At 35.1% G+C, this 14,144-nt stretch overlaps 1 protein-coding gene and 1 pseudogene across 1 annotated transcript; one reads left to right on the top strand and one right to left on the bottom strand.

Annotated features, from left to right (window-relative positions):
• The first annotated feature begins 3,601 nt into the window (after positions 1 to 3,601).
• Positions 3,602 to 8,291, top strand: LOC104889422 (glycosyltransferase-like At2g41451). Its single transcript, XM_010674641.4, has 11 exons — positions 3,602 to 4,150; positions 5,755 to 5,904; positions 6,012 to 6,064; positions 6,205 to 6,313; positions 6,406 to 6,540; positions 6,652 to 6,696; positions 6,792 to 6,979; positions 7,091 to 7,232; positions 7,312 to 7,358; positions 7,478 to 7,565; positions 7,855 to 8,291. The coding sequence occupies exons 1-11, from the start codon at positions 3,809 to 3,811 to the stop codon at positions 8,107 to 8,109; spliced, it is 1,554 nt and encodes a 517-aa protein (XP_010672943.2). The 5' UTR covers positions 3,602 to 3,808; the 3' UTR covers positions 8,110 to 8,291.
• A 490-nt stretch (positions 8,292 to 8,781) lies between these two features.
• LOC130590845 (protein JINGUBANG-like) lies at positions 8,782 to 11,224 on the bottom strand (annotated as a pseudogene).
• Between the last annotated feature and the right edge of the window lie 2,920 nt (positions 11,225 to 14,144).

Here is a 14,144-nt window from a genome sequence, read left to right as displayed (position 1 = left end):
TTTTACTCTAAGGGAAAAATGATTTTACTCTCCTTTGCAAACCAAACAATGTAAAATTGATAATAGAGGAAAATAGTATTTCAAGAAAATATTTTACGCACTACCAAACGGAGCCTAAGCATAAGCATCGAACTCATTCTAGTATCAATAAGCATAAAAAAATGGGTCTTATGTTGGAATATTGCTTCAAATTAGTGGTTGATTACTTAGATTCTGTTCTTTTGAGCTTATTTTTCAATTCAGTTCAGTTTATACACTATTTCATGTTCAGCTTTTTCCCAATTCAATTCAATTTAGTTCAAAAAAACCGCGCCTTACTATTGTTTCGGAGCATGTGCTAGTTGCTTAGGATTCTTGCATTAGTGTATTTAATGAGTCAAAATGATTCTTGCATTAGGCACTAAATATGATCAATTTGATTATGAAATTGTTTTCCCTATTTTTAAGTAAGTAGTTAGTTTGTCTAATTATATTAGCTTCTTTTATACACAACTAAGCGAAATGAATATTGTTTCCTTCCCCTTCTCTTCTCTTCTCTTCTCTTCTCTTCTCTTCTCTTATAAATTCTTCATGTTACTATCTGATAAAAGAAATTCTACTTGTTGATTCTACAGTTTTGGTGTGATTGAGCAAAAATATGTATTGAGTAAAACAATAGAGTGAATTTGGTGCAGTGCCACTGCTACATAACACATGTGTCAAATACTAGTAGACTAGTAGTTGTTAAACAGCTAAAACGTTGATTGATCACTTCTTTTTTAACCAAATAAAAAAGCTACGTGTAACGCTTATGAAAAGAAAAGATAATGTAAACTGGCACATGATTCAAAAGTAAACCATGAAATATGAATCATATAAGTATATTATTTATAGGACAGACATGGAAAGCATATTAATCTTGTCACAATCGAAGCCGATGAATCTGCATCAACATTCAGTCACTGCCACCTGGAAAACAACCTTTGTTGCTTACTTCTTACTTTTGCTCGATTTCTATGCTAAAGGTTCCATTTTTCATAGGATTAGGGCCTTCGGGGACATTAAACCATATTTTACTACTATTCTGTTACCAAGGATGTCTTGGTAGTGATGGCCACTTGTGCGAATCGGATCGTGGGCCGTAGTGGGTTGGATTGAGATTTGACGATCCGGGATCGGACCATGAAATTCATGGGTTGGGCTAGCTGGTCTGCGGGCTGAAAAATCTTGGCCCACACTGGTATGTTGCCAGTTTTCACGGTTCGAGAAGCGGTTCTTGCAGTTCGTGGGTCTAGCGGGTCGGAATGAGAAATTTTTTTCAAAATTATTTAATCATTGAAATTATTCATTATTGTTACATAAAATCTTTAAAATGAATTGAAATATATACAATTATTAATATTAATGAATAATTTCATTATTTTAAATTTGATTGAATTATAATATACGCAATTTGATTAAAATATATACAATTTGATTAAAATATACACAATTTGGTTCAATATTTACTTGGGCTGGGCTGGTCTGGTTCATGGGCCGGACCAGTTTTGTGGTCTGGGTTAGGCGGTTTTAATAGCGGGATTTAATGGGTTGGGTTGAAGAAATCCGGCCCACGACCCACCCACTAATTTCACAGTTCGAGCTGGGCTGGACCAGACTTTTTGCGGGCTCAACCCACACGACCCACGAGGTGAGCTGGACTGGATGGGTTGGATTGGCCCGCATTGTTGGCCATCTCTATCTTGGTCTAGTGGTTAAAATTGAGGTGTTGTACACAGTTTCAAATCCCTCTCCCCTTCTTTGTTATACTGCCTTCGTGGCTCATACGAATCAAAAAAAATTTAAGATTATGTTGAATCCCATGTTGTGTATTGGATGTTCATTTACAATGAAAATTATTATTGTGTATCTTATTATTAGTGTGCTCTTGTTTTGAATTTATTGGGTTGCACATACTTTCAATGATTTAATTTTATCAATTTTAGCCGTTAATTGGTTATGCAGCCTATGCCATCTATCTATAAGGAATACTTCGTGAAGCCCCAATTTTGGATGATTTGTAATTTCTAGTATATATGTATTAACATTCACAACAAATAATAAAAATGTTAATACATATACTCATTTAGATCTCTCTCATTTTACTTAATTATTCATTTAGAACCCTTCAATTATAATACCATGTGTAAGATACACTTAATTATATGATAATATTGTAATGCCATTGTATGTGCAGCAAGCTTTAAATACATATACTTCATAGCAGATGACTTTTGTGACAATGACTATATTTTTCAATGTGTATATAGTATATACAGTAAACTTTAGCAAGATACTCCGTAAGAGATAATTAATAAGATATTGTTAATTTATTATCATATAGTAAAGCACATCCTTTTAAAACTGTAGATGTGATCTAAGCTTTGGCAAAGAAAATAATACACTCGCATTTCTCGAGACTATTCAAGGTTCTGATTAAATTATGCCACATATGAAGGAAAAGAATCAACTAATGATCAAATTTAAAGACATTAATTACTCTAGACTTTGTTTGATAATTGGCTCCTAGCAAGCTTTTGATTGCCTTTATTATTATTATTATTTAGTCAAACAATAATTTTCCAATTGGCTTACAAGCTACTATCTTATTAATATGAAAAAGCTTACAAGCAACTTTTTTCTATCAGCATGGATGTCAACTAACTTAGTTAGTTAAAGCTTTGGAAGGTGAATCTCAAAACATCGAATCAAATTCCGTTTACATCATTTACCCTTATAGTTCTCTTTACACTAAAAAAAAAACTCTCGCACTGGTTTTTGACTATTTTGTCTAACCTTGTTCATTAAACTATCTATTGTCACGAGTCAAGCAAATCCGATATAACTGATAGCTAATAACGACAAATTCTATCATGACCCAGAAGTATCATGACTTCGTGAGAATAGTACATCCAAGACTATTTTTGAACTCATTTAAAATCATCCAAATAAGCAAAGTATACTTAATAGGAAAGTTCCATTTAGAAATTAGTCTATACATATTACATAATACACCCGGATATATGATGACTGAGCTCGGCGAATAACTGATTGAAAAAAGCTAAGTCCTATAATCATGAGGAAAATATATTTAATAGGAAAGTTCCAATGAGAAATTAGTCTATACATGATACACCCGGATATATGATGAATGAGCTTGGCGAATAACTGATTGAAAAAGCTAAGAGCCTACGATCATGAGCAAAATATACTTAATAGGAAAGTTTCAATGAGAAATTAGTCTATACATGATACGCCCGGATATATGATGAATGAGATCGGAGAATAACTGATTGAAAAAGCTAAGAGCCTACGATCATGAGCAAAATATACTTAATAGGAAAGTTTCAATGAAAAATTAATCTATACATAATACACCTGGATATATGATAAATGAGCTCGACGAATAACAGATTGAAAAAGCTAGGAGCCTATGATCACTTCGCCGTTAAGTTACAAAAGGAATTGGTTTAGGTGATGGTCATTTCTCTATTCATGCTAGTGCTCTTATCCAACTTTAATACAGTATATATATTAATTTTATATTTTAATATTGATAAAAAGTAAAATGAAATAAAAAAATTCCAACGACAAAACGGCTATACTCTTGAATATTTACGTTTCCCTCCTTGGAAACTTCCTTTCTCTCTCTCTCACTTAATAATCACCATTCCAATGGTGCAAGTAACACTTGATTTATCTTCTTCTATATATAAAACCCAAAATAAGAAATAATAATAATAAAAATAAGAATATCTCCTGTGAATTGTGATTTCTTGAAAGTCCAAAAATGGCGGGTAAGAATAATAATAATTGTATAATTTCTTGTTATTACTCACAACACTTTCTCTACAAACTCCTCTTCTTCCTTACTTTTCTCCCTCTCTGTATTGCTCTGTTCTCCTTCTTCCTCCAATGGCGCGGCGCCGCGATCGACCCGATTACCCGTTGGGCCTTTGATCAATCTGAGTTCCCTGGAATGCTTTATTCCCCTCTCATTAATTCATTCTCACATTCACATATTAATTGCCCCAAGGATGTCTTGGCGAAGACCACCACTTCCCCTGTTTTTCCTTATTTCAGACATTGGAATTTTAATCATAACCTTAATCACTCTAATCTCACTCCAAAGGTCAGTTCTTTTCATCATTTTTCACTTTTATTCTATTGGGTTCTTCTTTTTATTTCATTTTCAATCCAGAGTTATCAATTTTTTGGTTGATAAATCTTCTTGTTTAATTGTTTTTGAGTATGTTGATCTTGTGTTTTCATCTGGGTTATTGAATTTATTAGTGTTGATATTGGTCATTAATTGGGTTTTTTCTTTTGATTGAGTTTCTGTTAATATTATCAAGATCAATTAAACAAATACGCGTGAAATCATAATAGTAATTTACATGCTAATTGTTATTGTTTCAGTTATTATATGATCAGAATTGATTTCTTGATTGTGTTAATTGTAAAATGTCAAAATCTTGAACGATTTTTGTCATGTTATATTGTTAAATTGGACAATGTTATTCTTAGATTTTGAGTAAATGGTAAGAAATCATGATTGCAACACCAACCCACCAAAATATATAACTGGAAATGTGTAAAAAAATAACTTAAGAATTGATTTCTGGGTCTAATATTACCATTAGTGGTCTAATAATTCGTACTAGTGATTCTTTTATTAGTAATTTTTCTTTGAGGGGATTACATAAAACTTAAGCCACCCTAAAAGACACATAATTGATGATTTATTGAATAACCACATATTTTGTGGGTATAGTATTCTGTTATTCTGGTAGATCTCCTCATAATTAGGTACCCTTCTAAAAAGTGTTTTCACATGGATTCAGTTGTTGACTTGCTTTCCAACCTTGTAAAAAAGTGTTGCATATTTTAACCATTAGCATGTGTTAATCCTAGGTGTACCTCCTTTTTATACCTTCTTTATTCGAATTTGTTTTTTTTTACCCTCTTCATTGTTTGGATATACTAGTTTTTTTTAGTGTCTGAATCGCTCATAATTAAAAATATGACATGATTGTACTAAAAGACTGTTTAGAATACTCATGTTATAACTCTCCTTTACCTTATCATTAAACTTAACAATTGGCGTATTAGGAAATTATATCATAACCCATTACTATGTTTTTTTTATCCATATGAGCCATGAAGACGGTACAAAGTACAAAGAAGGGGAGGGGGGATTCGAACCTGTGACCTATCGTTCACAGCACCTCAATCTTAACCACTAGGCCAAGACATCCTTAGTATAACCCATTACTATGTTATGTTAGAAGGTTTCCATGTGGGCAATCATATATACTATACTTCCTCTTTTTTTCCGACTTAGTTGACACTTTGAAATTGCATCATTCATGAATTAACCTTTCTTATGTTTTTTATCTAATATATAATTTCTTTTAAGTATTTAAGATGTTGGATTAATCTGGACATATACTTTTAAAGTCAAAGTATTGCAACTAATACGAAATAGAGTTTATATGTAACTATTAATTCCGGATTAAGGAGTTAGCTTCTTTGTTCTTACTCTATAGTAGGGAGAGTAACCTTAGTAAGTGATAGTTGTTTTTTTGGTTTTTTGGTCTGATTTCTAACAATGATCAAATCATTTCCCAAACCATTTTCAGAATACTGTAATTCAAACCTAGCTTGGTTAAAAATGTTCTAACATACAATATACTGATGCAACAATTATAAGTTAATCTCTTTACATTGCAATAGGCATGTATTACTTCAAGTACTTCAGCAGGCCTAGAACAAATTCTACCATGGATCTTCTATCATAAAGTTATTGGCATTACAAACTTCTTCCTCTTTGTGGAAGGGAAGGCTGCAGCCCCCAATGTATCGAAAATTCTCGAGTCTATTCCCGTGAGTTTACTTGCTTATCTTACTCCCTAAGTTGCTTAATCCACTTGGTTTTTTATTGCTCTGGCTCAATTAATTGTAACCTGAGGTTTCATCTTTTGTTTTGAAAGGGTGTACATATTGTCTACAGAACAAAAGAATTAGAGGAACAACAAGCTAAGAGGTTGGTTTTGGTTGCAATTTATTAGATCACATAGTATAGTTTGATCTTTCTCTTGATATTATATAGTTTAATACTTGATAGTTTGTAACAAAATCTATAAATTCACTTGCCTAATGTTGCTCCTAATCTTGATTTTCTAGCCGAATATGGAATGAGTCATGGTTGTCAAGCTTCTTCTACAAACCGTGCAACAATGAGTTATTTGTGAAGCAGACCCTTAACATGGAAATGGGTATAGTCATGGCAAGGGTATGTATCATCGAACATGTCTTCCTTCCAACCAAACACACTCTTAAGATCTACGATGTGATCCCTATCGACTAGTTTTATCTTGTGTGTAGGATACTGGCATGGAATGGATTTTCCATCTTGACACAGATGAGCTCCTGCATCCTGCAGGAACTCGAGAGTATTCTGTCCGAGAGTTACTATCAAACGTTCCCAAAGATGTGAATATGATTGTATTTCCTAATTATGTGAGTTATTTTTATCAAATCAAATGTGATTAAGATAAGTAACTTTGAGTATCATGTTATGTTTGTTTACTTAGCTTGATCAATTGTTTCATCGTTGCTCTTAAATTTCAGGAAAGTGCTGTTGAAAGAGATGACATCCAAGAGCCTTTCAGTGAGGTACTTTTATGTTATCAAAATTGATCCGAGTTCAAGAAGTGCATGATTCTATAATCTTGGTACATATTATGAATTACATGGTTCATGTAACTTAGGTTTCAATGTTTAAGAAGAACTTTGATCACCTTCCAAAGGAAGTTTACTTCGGAAACTATAAGGAGGCTACACGGGGCAACCCAAACTATTTTCTGACTTATGGAAATGGAAAAGCAGCTGCAAGAATTCAAGATGACCTTCGCCCTAATGGTGCTCATCGATGGCATAACTACGAGAAAGCAACAGTGTATACTTATACTATTTGTTCTGTTTTAATCCGTTCTTTGGTTGAATCATACTTTTAGTATAGATATATATATACGCGTGTGAGTTCATATTTTCCAAAAATCATTGGCAGTGAGATGAAAATGGAAGAGGCTGCAGTTTTGCACTACACATATTCTAAATTCTCCGACTTGACTTCAAGACGGGATAGGTGTAAATGCACGCCTACAAAAGAAGGTGTCAAAAGATGTTTCATGTTAGAGTTTGATAGATCAGTAAGCAAACCTCTATTATCTTTGATTACATACTTACTATCTTTGATTATATCTGACAATTAGAAATCTTAAATTGCAGGCATTTATTATTGCTTCAACTGCCTCTGAAGAAGAAATGCTCCAATGGTGAGACATTTCAGTGTGATTACACCAAATACATACTTCTATTGTTGTTGCATTTTTATGTTTTGGACATTTGTTTTGATACTAATTAATCTTGTAAAAATATTATCTGCTTAAACTAGGTACAATGAACATGTAGTGTGGAATAGCGAAGCACTTAAACTTAAACTGTTGAGGTTTGGCATTTTGGCTCGCATTTATGCTCCCATGGTGAGTCACTGAGTCCTATACCCACAAAGAGTTTTCTTCTTAATATGTACTATTATGTCTATGTGTGCGTTGTATTCACCTTCTTTCTCGATGAAATTTGTCTGAAATAAACTTGTTTGAAACTTTATGAGCTTATTCGAGCTTTTTGAAGCTTATTTTTTAACTTATTATAACTTGATTGGAGTAAATAGACCTAAAACTTGCTTATTTTAAGGTGAAAAGAGCGCACCCTATCCATTTTAATGATTTATTTGATGTAATATCTTAAAAAAAAATTATGTTTTTACAGGACATAATTCAGACGTTAAGGGAATCTGGGGTTTTTGCTACTGTTATCGCATCAGCACAGGCTAATTCATCCAACAGAAACAATGATTCTTCAGATAATGTTGGTGCACGAAAACTGTTTTCGGAAAAGCTTAGGCTTGAATTTCCAGAAAGCACACGAAGGGTCTTGGATGATATTGGAGGAGGACATGATCACTTGCAAGCAGTCCCACCCTTATCTCCCCCAGGACTTCATGATGTTACTGACAAAAGCTAGTCTTAAAATTGTAGTAAAAGTTTTGGCAGGTTCACATTCTTTTCACCTTATTGATTGGTGAAATCACAGATATGTAAATGACAGGTTAGATAACACAACACTGTGCAGCAACTAGTCTCTTAGAGAACAGTTGGAATTGAACAATACATTTCTCCATACAAAAGAGTTGGTTCTTAATTAAACCTGATTATAGAAAGATCATCCCCTTGTTTGTTTTTACTGATACTAATACAACCTATGTTACTACTTACTCGAACTTTTATTTTCTATATCAAGTACCTGTGTTGGATCTTTGATACTCCGTCATGGGTATATATAGACACTTCCACACCTCAATTTGTGCCAAAATCATGATTTTTTTTATAAAATACTTGAGCCAGACACTAGGACATATGCTCGTATCAGATAAGCGGTATAGATTGTGGAGATTCTGACTACTAAATATGCTACTAGAGGCTGCCATGGGGTTTTTGGGACAAGCCCCATCACAAGCTGGTTCAACCAATAAGCCAACCTTGTTCGATTCTGGCCCTTAATAGTGGACTGACAGGCGACAAATTAAACTCGTATCTGGTTAACTGGTTTGGTCCATGCATGCTCTTGGCCCTGGTCTGAAGTTCCCTATCCAATTAAGTTAAAGAGATTAACACACCTACATAGTACATAGTACATATGCATCATATACATCATTCAATAATTATACAATTAATATGATAAAATGTAGCTGTCTCAACATATATATAGCGCTACTAACAACACCTGAAACTCATGATTAAACTAACTAATGCATATTGCGACAATGAAGCTTCCTCTTAACCCAAGAACGGGACAATACAGGGCTTGACTCAAACTCCATACACTTTTTATCTTCCATACCATCATCTCTATTACTATAATCAACCAAAGAGTTCTTCATTTCTTTTAAAAGCTTAACTTTCCACACCTTAAATGTCTTATCTAAGCTAGCAATGTACACCAAGAAGCTCATCTCAAACTCGCCTTTTTCCAACAAGGCAGCCAAGCATCTCACAGGCCTTGTATGCCCTTCTAGAACGGTGAGACACTCATGACATGAACCTCTTCCTTCTTCTCTCCTCCAAATCCTAATCGTCGAGTCTTCAGATCCACTAATCACCAAATTCTCAAGTGTTACAAGACAAAGAACCGCGAATTGATGCCCTGTATCACCCTGTTTCCCTGATTACATTGACATGAAATATCTTGCTCCCAGAAATTTATACTTCCATAAAAAGATCCAGAATATAAATAACTATTTTGATTTTGTGATGGTGACCCAATACTTAAGGCCAATGCATAAATTGGGTGTGTATGATGACTAATGACCTTAAATAAAGCATGAGATTCTACCCATCAATCCTTAACCACATTTTTACTGTCCCATCTGAAGAACAAGTAAAAAGATACCCATTTTGTTGGTTAATTACCATGTCATTGATGTTATCTGAATGAGCTATAAATGAGTCTACACACTTTCTTTCACTTAATCTCCAAGTTTTTACAGTTTTATCAAATGATCCGGTATATATTATCCCTTCAACATGTTAATATAATAAGCTATGCAAGAGATAATGTCCCTATGTTGTGAGACAAATATTGGCCTTGAAATGAAAAGTTTATTGAAATGTTTAGAATTTGGTAGTGTAGTGACTTTTTTAGGTTTAAAGTTAGTGTTACAAGTACTAGTTATTAGGTTCCATATCCTAATTTTATGATCTTTATGGGTTGTAAAGAGCAAGTTACCTTGAGCTACTACCATGGCTCGGACTTCAACCGAGTTGGCTTCAAAGTAGCTTTTGTAGGAACGAAAACTGGTAACAAAATAATTTAACTTATCTGATAACCGCGGCGTGAGAAGATCACTGCCTTAAAGTTGAGTTAGCCCCGCAACAATACACGGACGAATAGCAATCAACCTCCAGTCCTCCATGGATACACGGTTTCTGTGTTTCCAGCGTTGATGGAAAAACAGATTGAGAACGATCTTGAATATTTCCCTTAATTTCTCCCTATTTATGGCAGCCCAATTCCTAACTATTCCCCCAAGCCCGAGTCCCTTGGTCCCAATAAGTGATCATAATTGGCAGGATTTCGACCGTAAATTTGTCCATGTGAATGTGGATGCCACTTTTATAATTATGAAACAATATCAAGTATTGCAGGTTCATTACGAAATGATGCAGGGGTTTGGATTATGGGGTTTCATTGCCCTATTTATGCTACTAACGCACTTCATGCAGAATTGCTGGCCATTCGATACGGGTTACAAGTTGCTAGTGAAGCAAATCTAGCACATGTAGTCTTACATTCAGATTGTAAGCAAGCAGTGGAAAGAATCCAGTCGGAAAATACCTTTGATGATATGTACAGTGACATTGTATATGAATGCAGGGAGCTCAAGCAGTACTTCAAGAAGGTGGAGATAATGGCAATTAGGCGGCATGATAATCAAGTGGCGGATGCAATTGCGAAACATCGGGGTTTTGGAAACCGTTGTATTGAAAACACTTCCATGAATGTTGTTAGGCTTATTCCTATCATTCCTAGTTACTGTCATGAACTTTTATCTTTGGATTGTAAAAGGCTGTTTGGCCATAACTCTTTAATTTAATTGCATCCCTAGTTCACCAAAAAAAAAAAAAAGAATCTGACAAAATGTTGACGCAAAACTTTAGTTAAGTTAAGTCCCCAAAGCCCAAGCCCTGGCCCGATTCGAGTCACTTTGCTACACAACTCAAAGGGTAGAGGAAGAGTAATAGTTAAAAATCTTTATACTCCTTTTTATTTTTTCATTGTGGGACAAGAGACTCTTGACTTTCTTTTGAAGCAAACTTTTGAGTTTCTTAAAAAACTTCTTTATAAACTCCAACAGCCTTTTGCATGGCAGTCTACTTGAGCCAGTTAGTACTAGATCTCCAGAGACGATGACCATGGAGTAGATATCGCCGTCGTGACGAAGAGAGGAGATGCAAGAGTAGAGGAGGGAAGGATGAGAAGGATTACTTGATAAATTAGGAGAAATTGACCATAAAGATTTAGGGCTTTGAGGCCTCAAAGATGAGTCATCTAACGTAGAGTGTGTAGGGAGTTCACTCATGGTACACTCATGGGTATTTTTATAATAAATTAGAATTTCAGGTGCTCATTTGACACCAAATTTGCTCATATGGGCATTGTGCTCATTTACTCATTTGCTCATTTTGTAATAAAAGTGTTTGCTCATTTTCTTAAATGAGTAGAGATGTTTGCTCATTTGTTCATTTTGCTCATTTGCTCCTTCGCTCATTTCGAGAAAATAGTCTTGGGTGTACCATGAGCATGGTACACCCAGGTGTATTATAAATATTCTCGTGTGTAGGAAAGAAGTTTTGAGAGAGGTGATTGAAGAAAGGAGTAGGAGCATTAGTATTAATCCTAAGTATCATCAGTAACTTTAACAGTAATCATTAGCATGATTCTGTTGTCTGTTATCTTTTCAGACATTTATTTTCTGTTCGTTATTTTGTCTTCTAGTCCTTGTGTGCTGTCACCTTTCTAGTGGTCCTTCTAGGTATATTTGTCATCTTCTGTAAACCTAGGGATCTATATCCTTGTATATATATGTGTGGTGTATCAGCTTTGGGATCAATGAGAATGAGAATCAGTTATCAGCCGTCACTCTTATGTCCTCAAACTCAATATGGTATCAGAGCAAGGTTGCTCATAATCATCAAACTTACTGTAATCAGTAAGATTCAAGTTGATGCATTAAATCCTTTTCATTCTCTTTTCTTCCTTTAAGCTGTTCATATGAAACCTTGTGATTTCTGGTGAGTTTTGTGAGAAAGATAAAATCTGTTTTCTCTTAAAGATTTAATCTTTACAAATGGCACCAAAACAAGGCCTTTCATTAGCAGACATACAAAATCCTCTTTACCTTCATCCTTCAGATGGTCCTCTCAGTATCAATATCTCAGAGAAGCTTACTGGACCTTCAACTTACAGAGCTTGGAGACGCTCTATGGAGATAGCTCTTGCTTCAAAACGTAAGTTGGGAATGGTTACAGGAGCTCTGAAGAGAGATACTGAAAATGAAGAACTGCAGGAGCAGTGGGATACCTGTAATTTCATGGTGATAGCATGGTTAACAACCTCAATGTCACCATCTGTAAAGGAATCAGTGCTATTTGTTCAAAGTGCTAAAGAAATATGGCACCAACTTGAAACAAGGTTTTCTCAAACTAATGGAACAAGAAAATACAAACTGAGCAAAGATATTTATGATCTTAGGCAAGCAGATAAAGCCATTAGTGAGTATTATACCACAATGAAATCTCTATGGGATGAGCTTGAAGGTTTAACCAATTATCCAGCCATCACCAATGTCACTGAAGAAATTAGAGCCCTCCTTGATGCTCTCAGCAAGCAAGAAGAAGAAAAGAAACTGTTTCAGTTTCTAAATGGCCTAAGTGAGAATTACTCTACTGAGAGGAGTCAGCTGTTAATGACCACTCCTTTGCCCTCTGTTGAGACAGCTTGTGCAAGGCTTCAGCAGGAAGAGGCTCAAAGAGAGGTATTGAAGGTAAGCAAGCTGGAAATAGAAAGCTCAGGGATGTATGCTGGTCATTCTCAAACACAGGGTTCAGCTATGTTTGCAAGGGATAATGAAGGGTGCTCTGTGTGTGGCAACAAAAGGGCATGACAAAGAAAAGTGCTGGAAGGTAATAGGATACCCAAAGTGGCATGCTAAATATAAGAAGATACACAGGGAAGGAGGATCACCTAGTGGTAGTGTTAACCAAGGGTTCAGAGGCAACAGGAGTAAAGCAGAAAATCAAGGTAACAGATGGGCTGCTAATGCTCAGATGGATGAGAGTGTAGGCTTAACAGCTCAGCAACTGGAGCAATTACTCAAACTCATACCATCCAGCTCAGGAAATGGTGGAGATGATCAAGACATGGCAGAGAACTTTGCAGGTATGGTTTTGTGCAACAGTGCCTGGTATTCATCAAAAGGATGGATACTAGACTCTGGTGCCTCAGAACATATGGTTAGCTGTCTTGATATGCTTACTAAACCTAACCCTGTCAATCTTGCACCCAAAATTAATTTACCAAATGGAAAAACTGCGTGCATCACTCACACTGGTAATGTAAGTCTTAAAAACAATTTGCACTTGACTAATGTTCTGTATGTTCCTAATTTAAACATAATCTGTTATCTGTTAACAAACTTGTGAAAGGAGGTCAATTACAGGTTGTATTTTTCCTAAGTTTTGTGAGTTGACTATCCTTCACAGAAGGTTAGAGCTCTTGGTGTGGTAAAACAAGGAGTCTATTACCTAGTAGATGAAGATCTAGAGAAATTGCAGGAGTTACAAGTCAAATTGAAGCAGAAGGAAAATAGTTATGAAGATAATAGGACTACTGTAGTCTGTAGGTTTAAGCAAGATGAATTGTGTTATGGCATAATAGGCTAGGGCATGCCCCAGTAGATAAACTAAAACATATTGGTTGGTTCCTAAGACTTGGATTGATCAAGGTCTTTGTTTAACTTGTCCTATGGCAAAATTTTGCAAGTTACCTTTTAACTTGAGTATTTCTAATGCTAAGACTGAGTTTGAAATATTACATATTGATATTTGGGGCCCTATAGGGTTAAACAAGACACAAGCACAGGTACTTCTTAACTATAGTTGATGATTACACCAGGGCAACCTGGGTGTATCTCATGCAACTAAAATCAGATGCCTATGACATGTTGTGTGTTTTTATTACCTTTGTGAAAACTCAGTTTAAGAAGCAAGTAAAGGTTATAAGATCTGATAATGGACTAGAATTTGATGATTACAGATGCAAGAAATTATATGCTGAATTAGGTGTAATTCATCAAACCACCTGTGTGGATAGACCACAACAGAATGGTAGAGCTGAAAGAAAGCACAGGAACATCTTGGAAATGAGCAGAGCTTTAAGGTTGCAAGCAGGGCTTCCTTTGAGCTTCTGGGGAGACTGTGTGTTAACTGCAACCTACATCA

The sequence above is a fragment of the Beta vulgaris genome, chromosome 3 (assembly GCF_026745355.1).
Source record: "Beta vulgaris subsp. vulgaris cultivar EL10 chromosome 3, EL10.2, whole genome shotgun sequence".
Taxonomy (NCBI): Eukaryota; Viridiplantae; Streptophyta; class Magnoliopsida; order Caryophyllales; family Amaranthaceae; genus Beta; species Beta vulgaris.
Note: the sequence above shows the minus strand (reverse complement) of the source record. Positions and strands in the feature narration are given on the sequence as shown.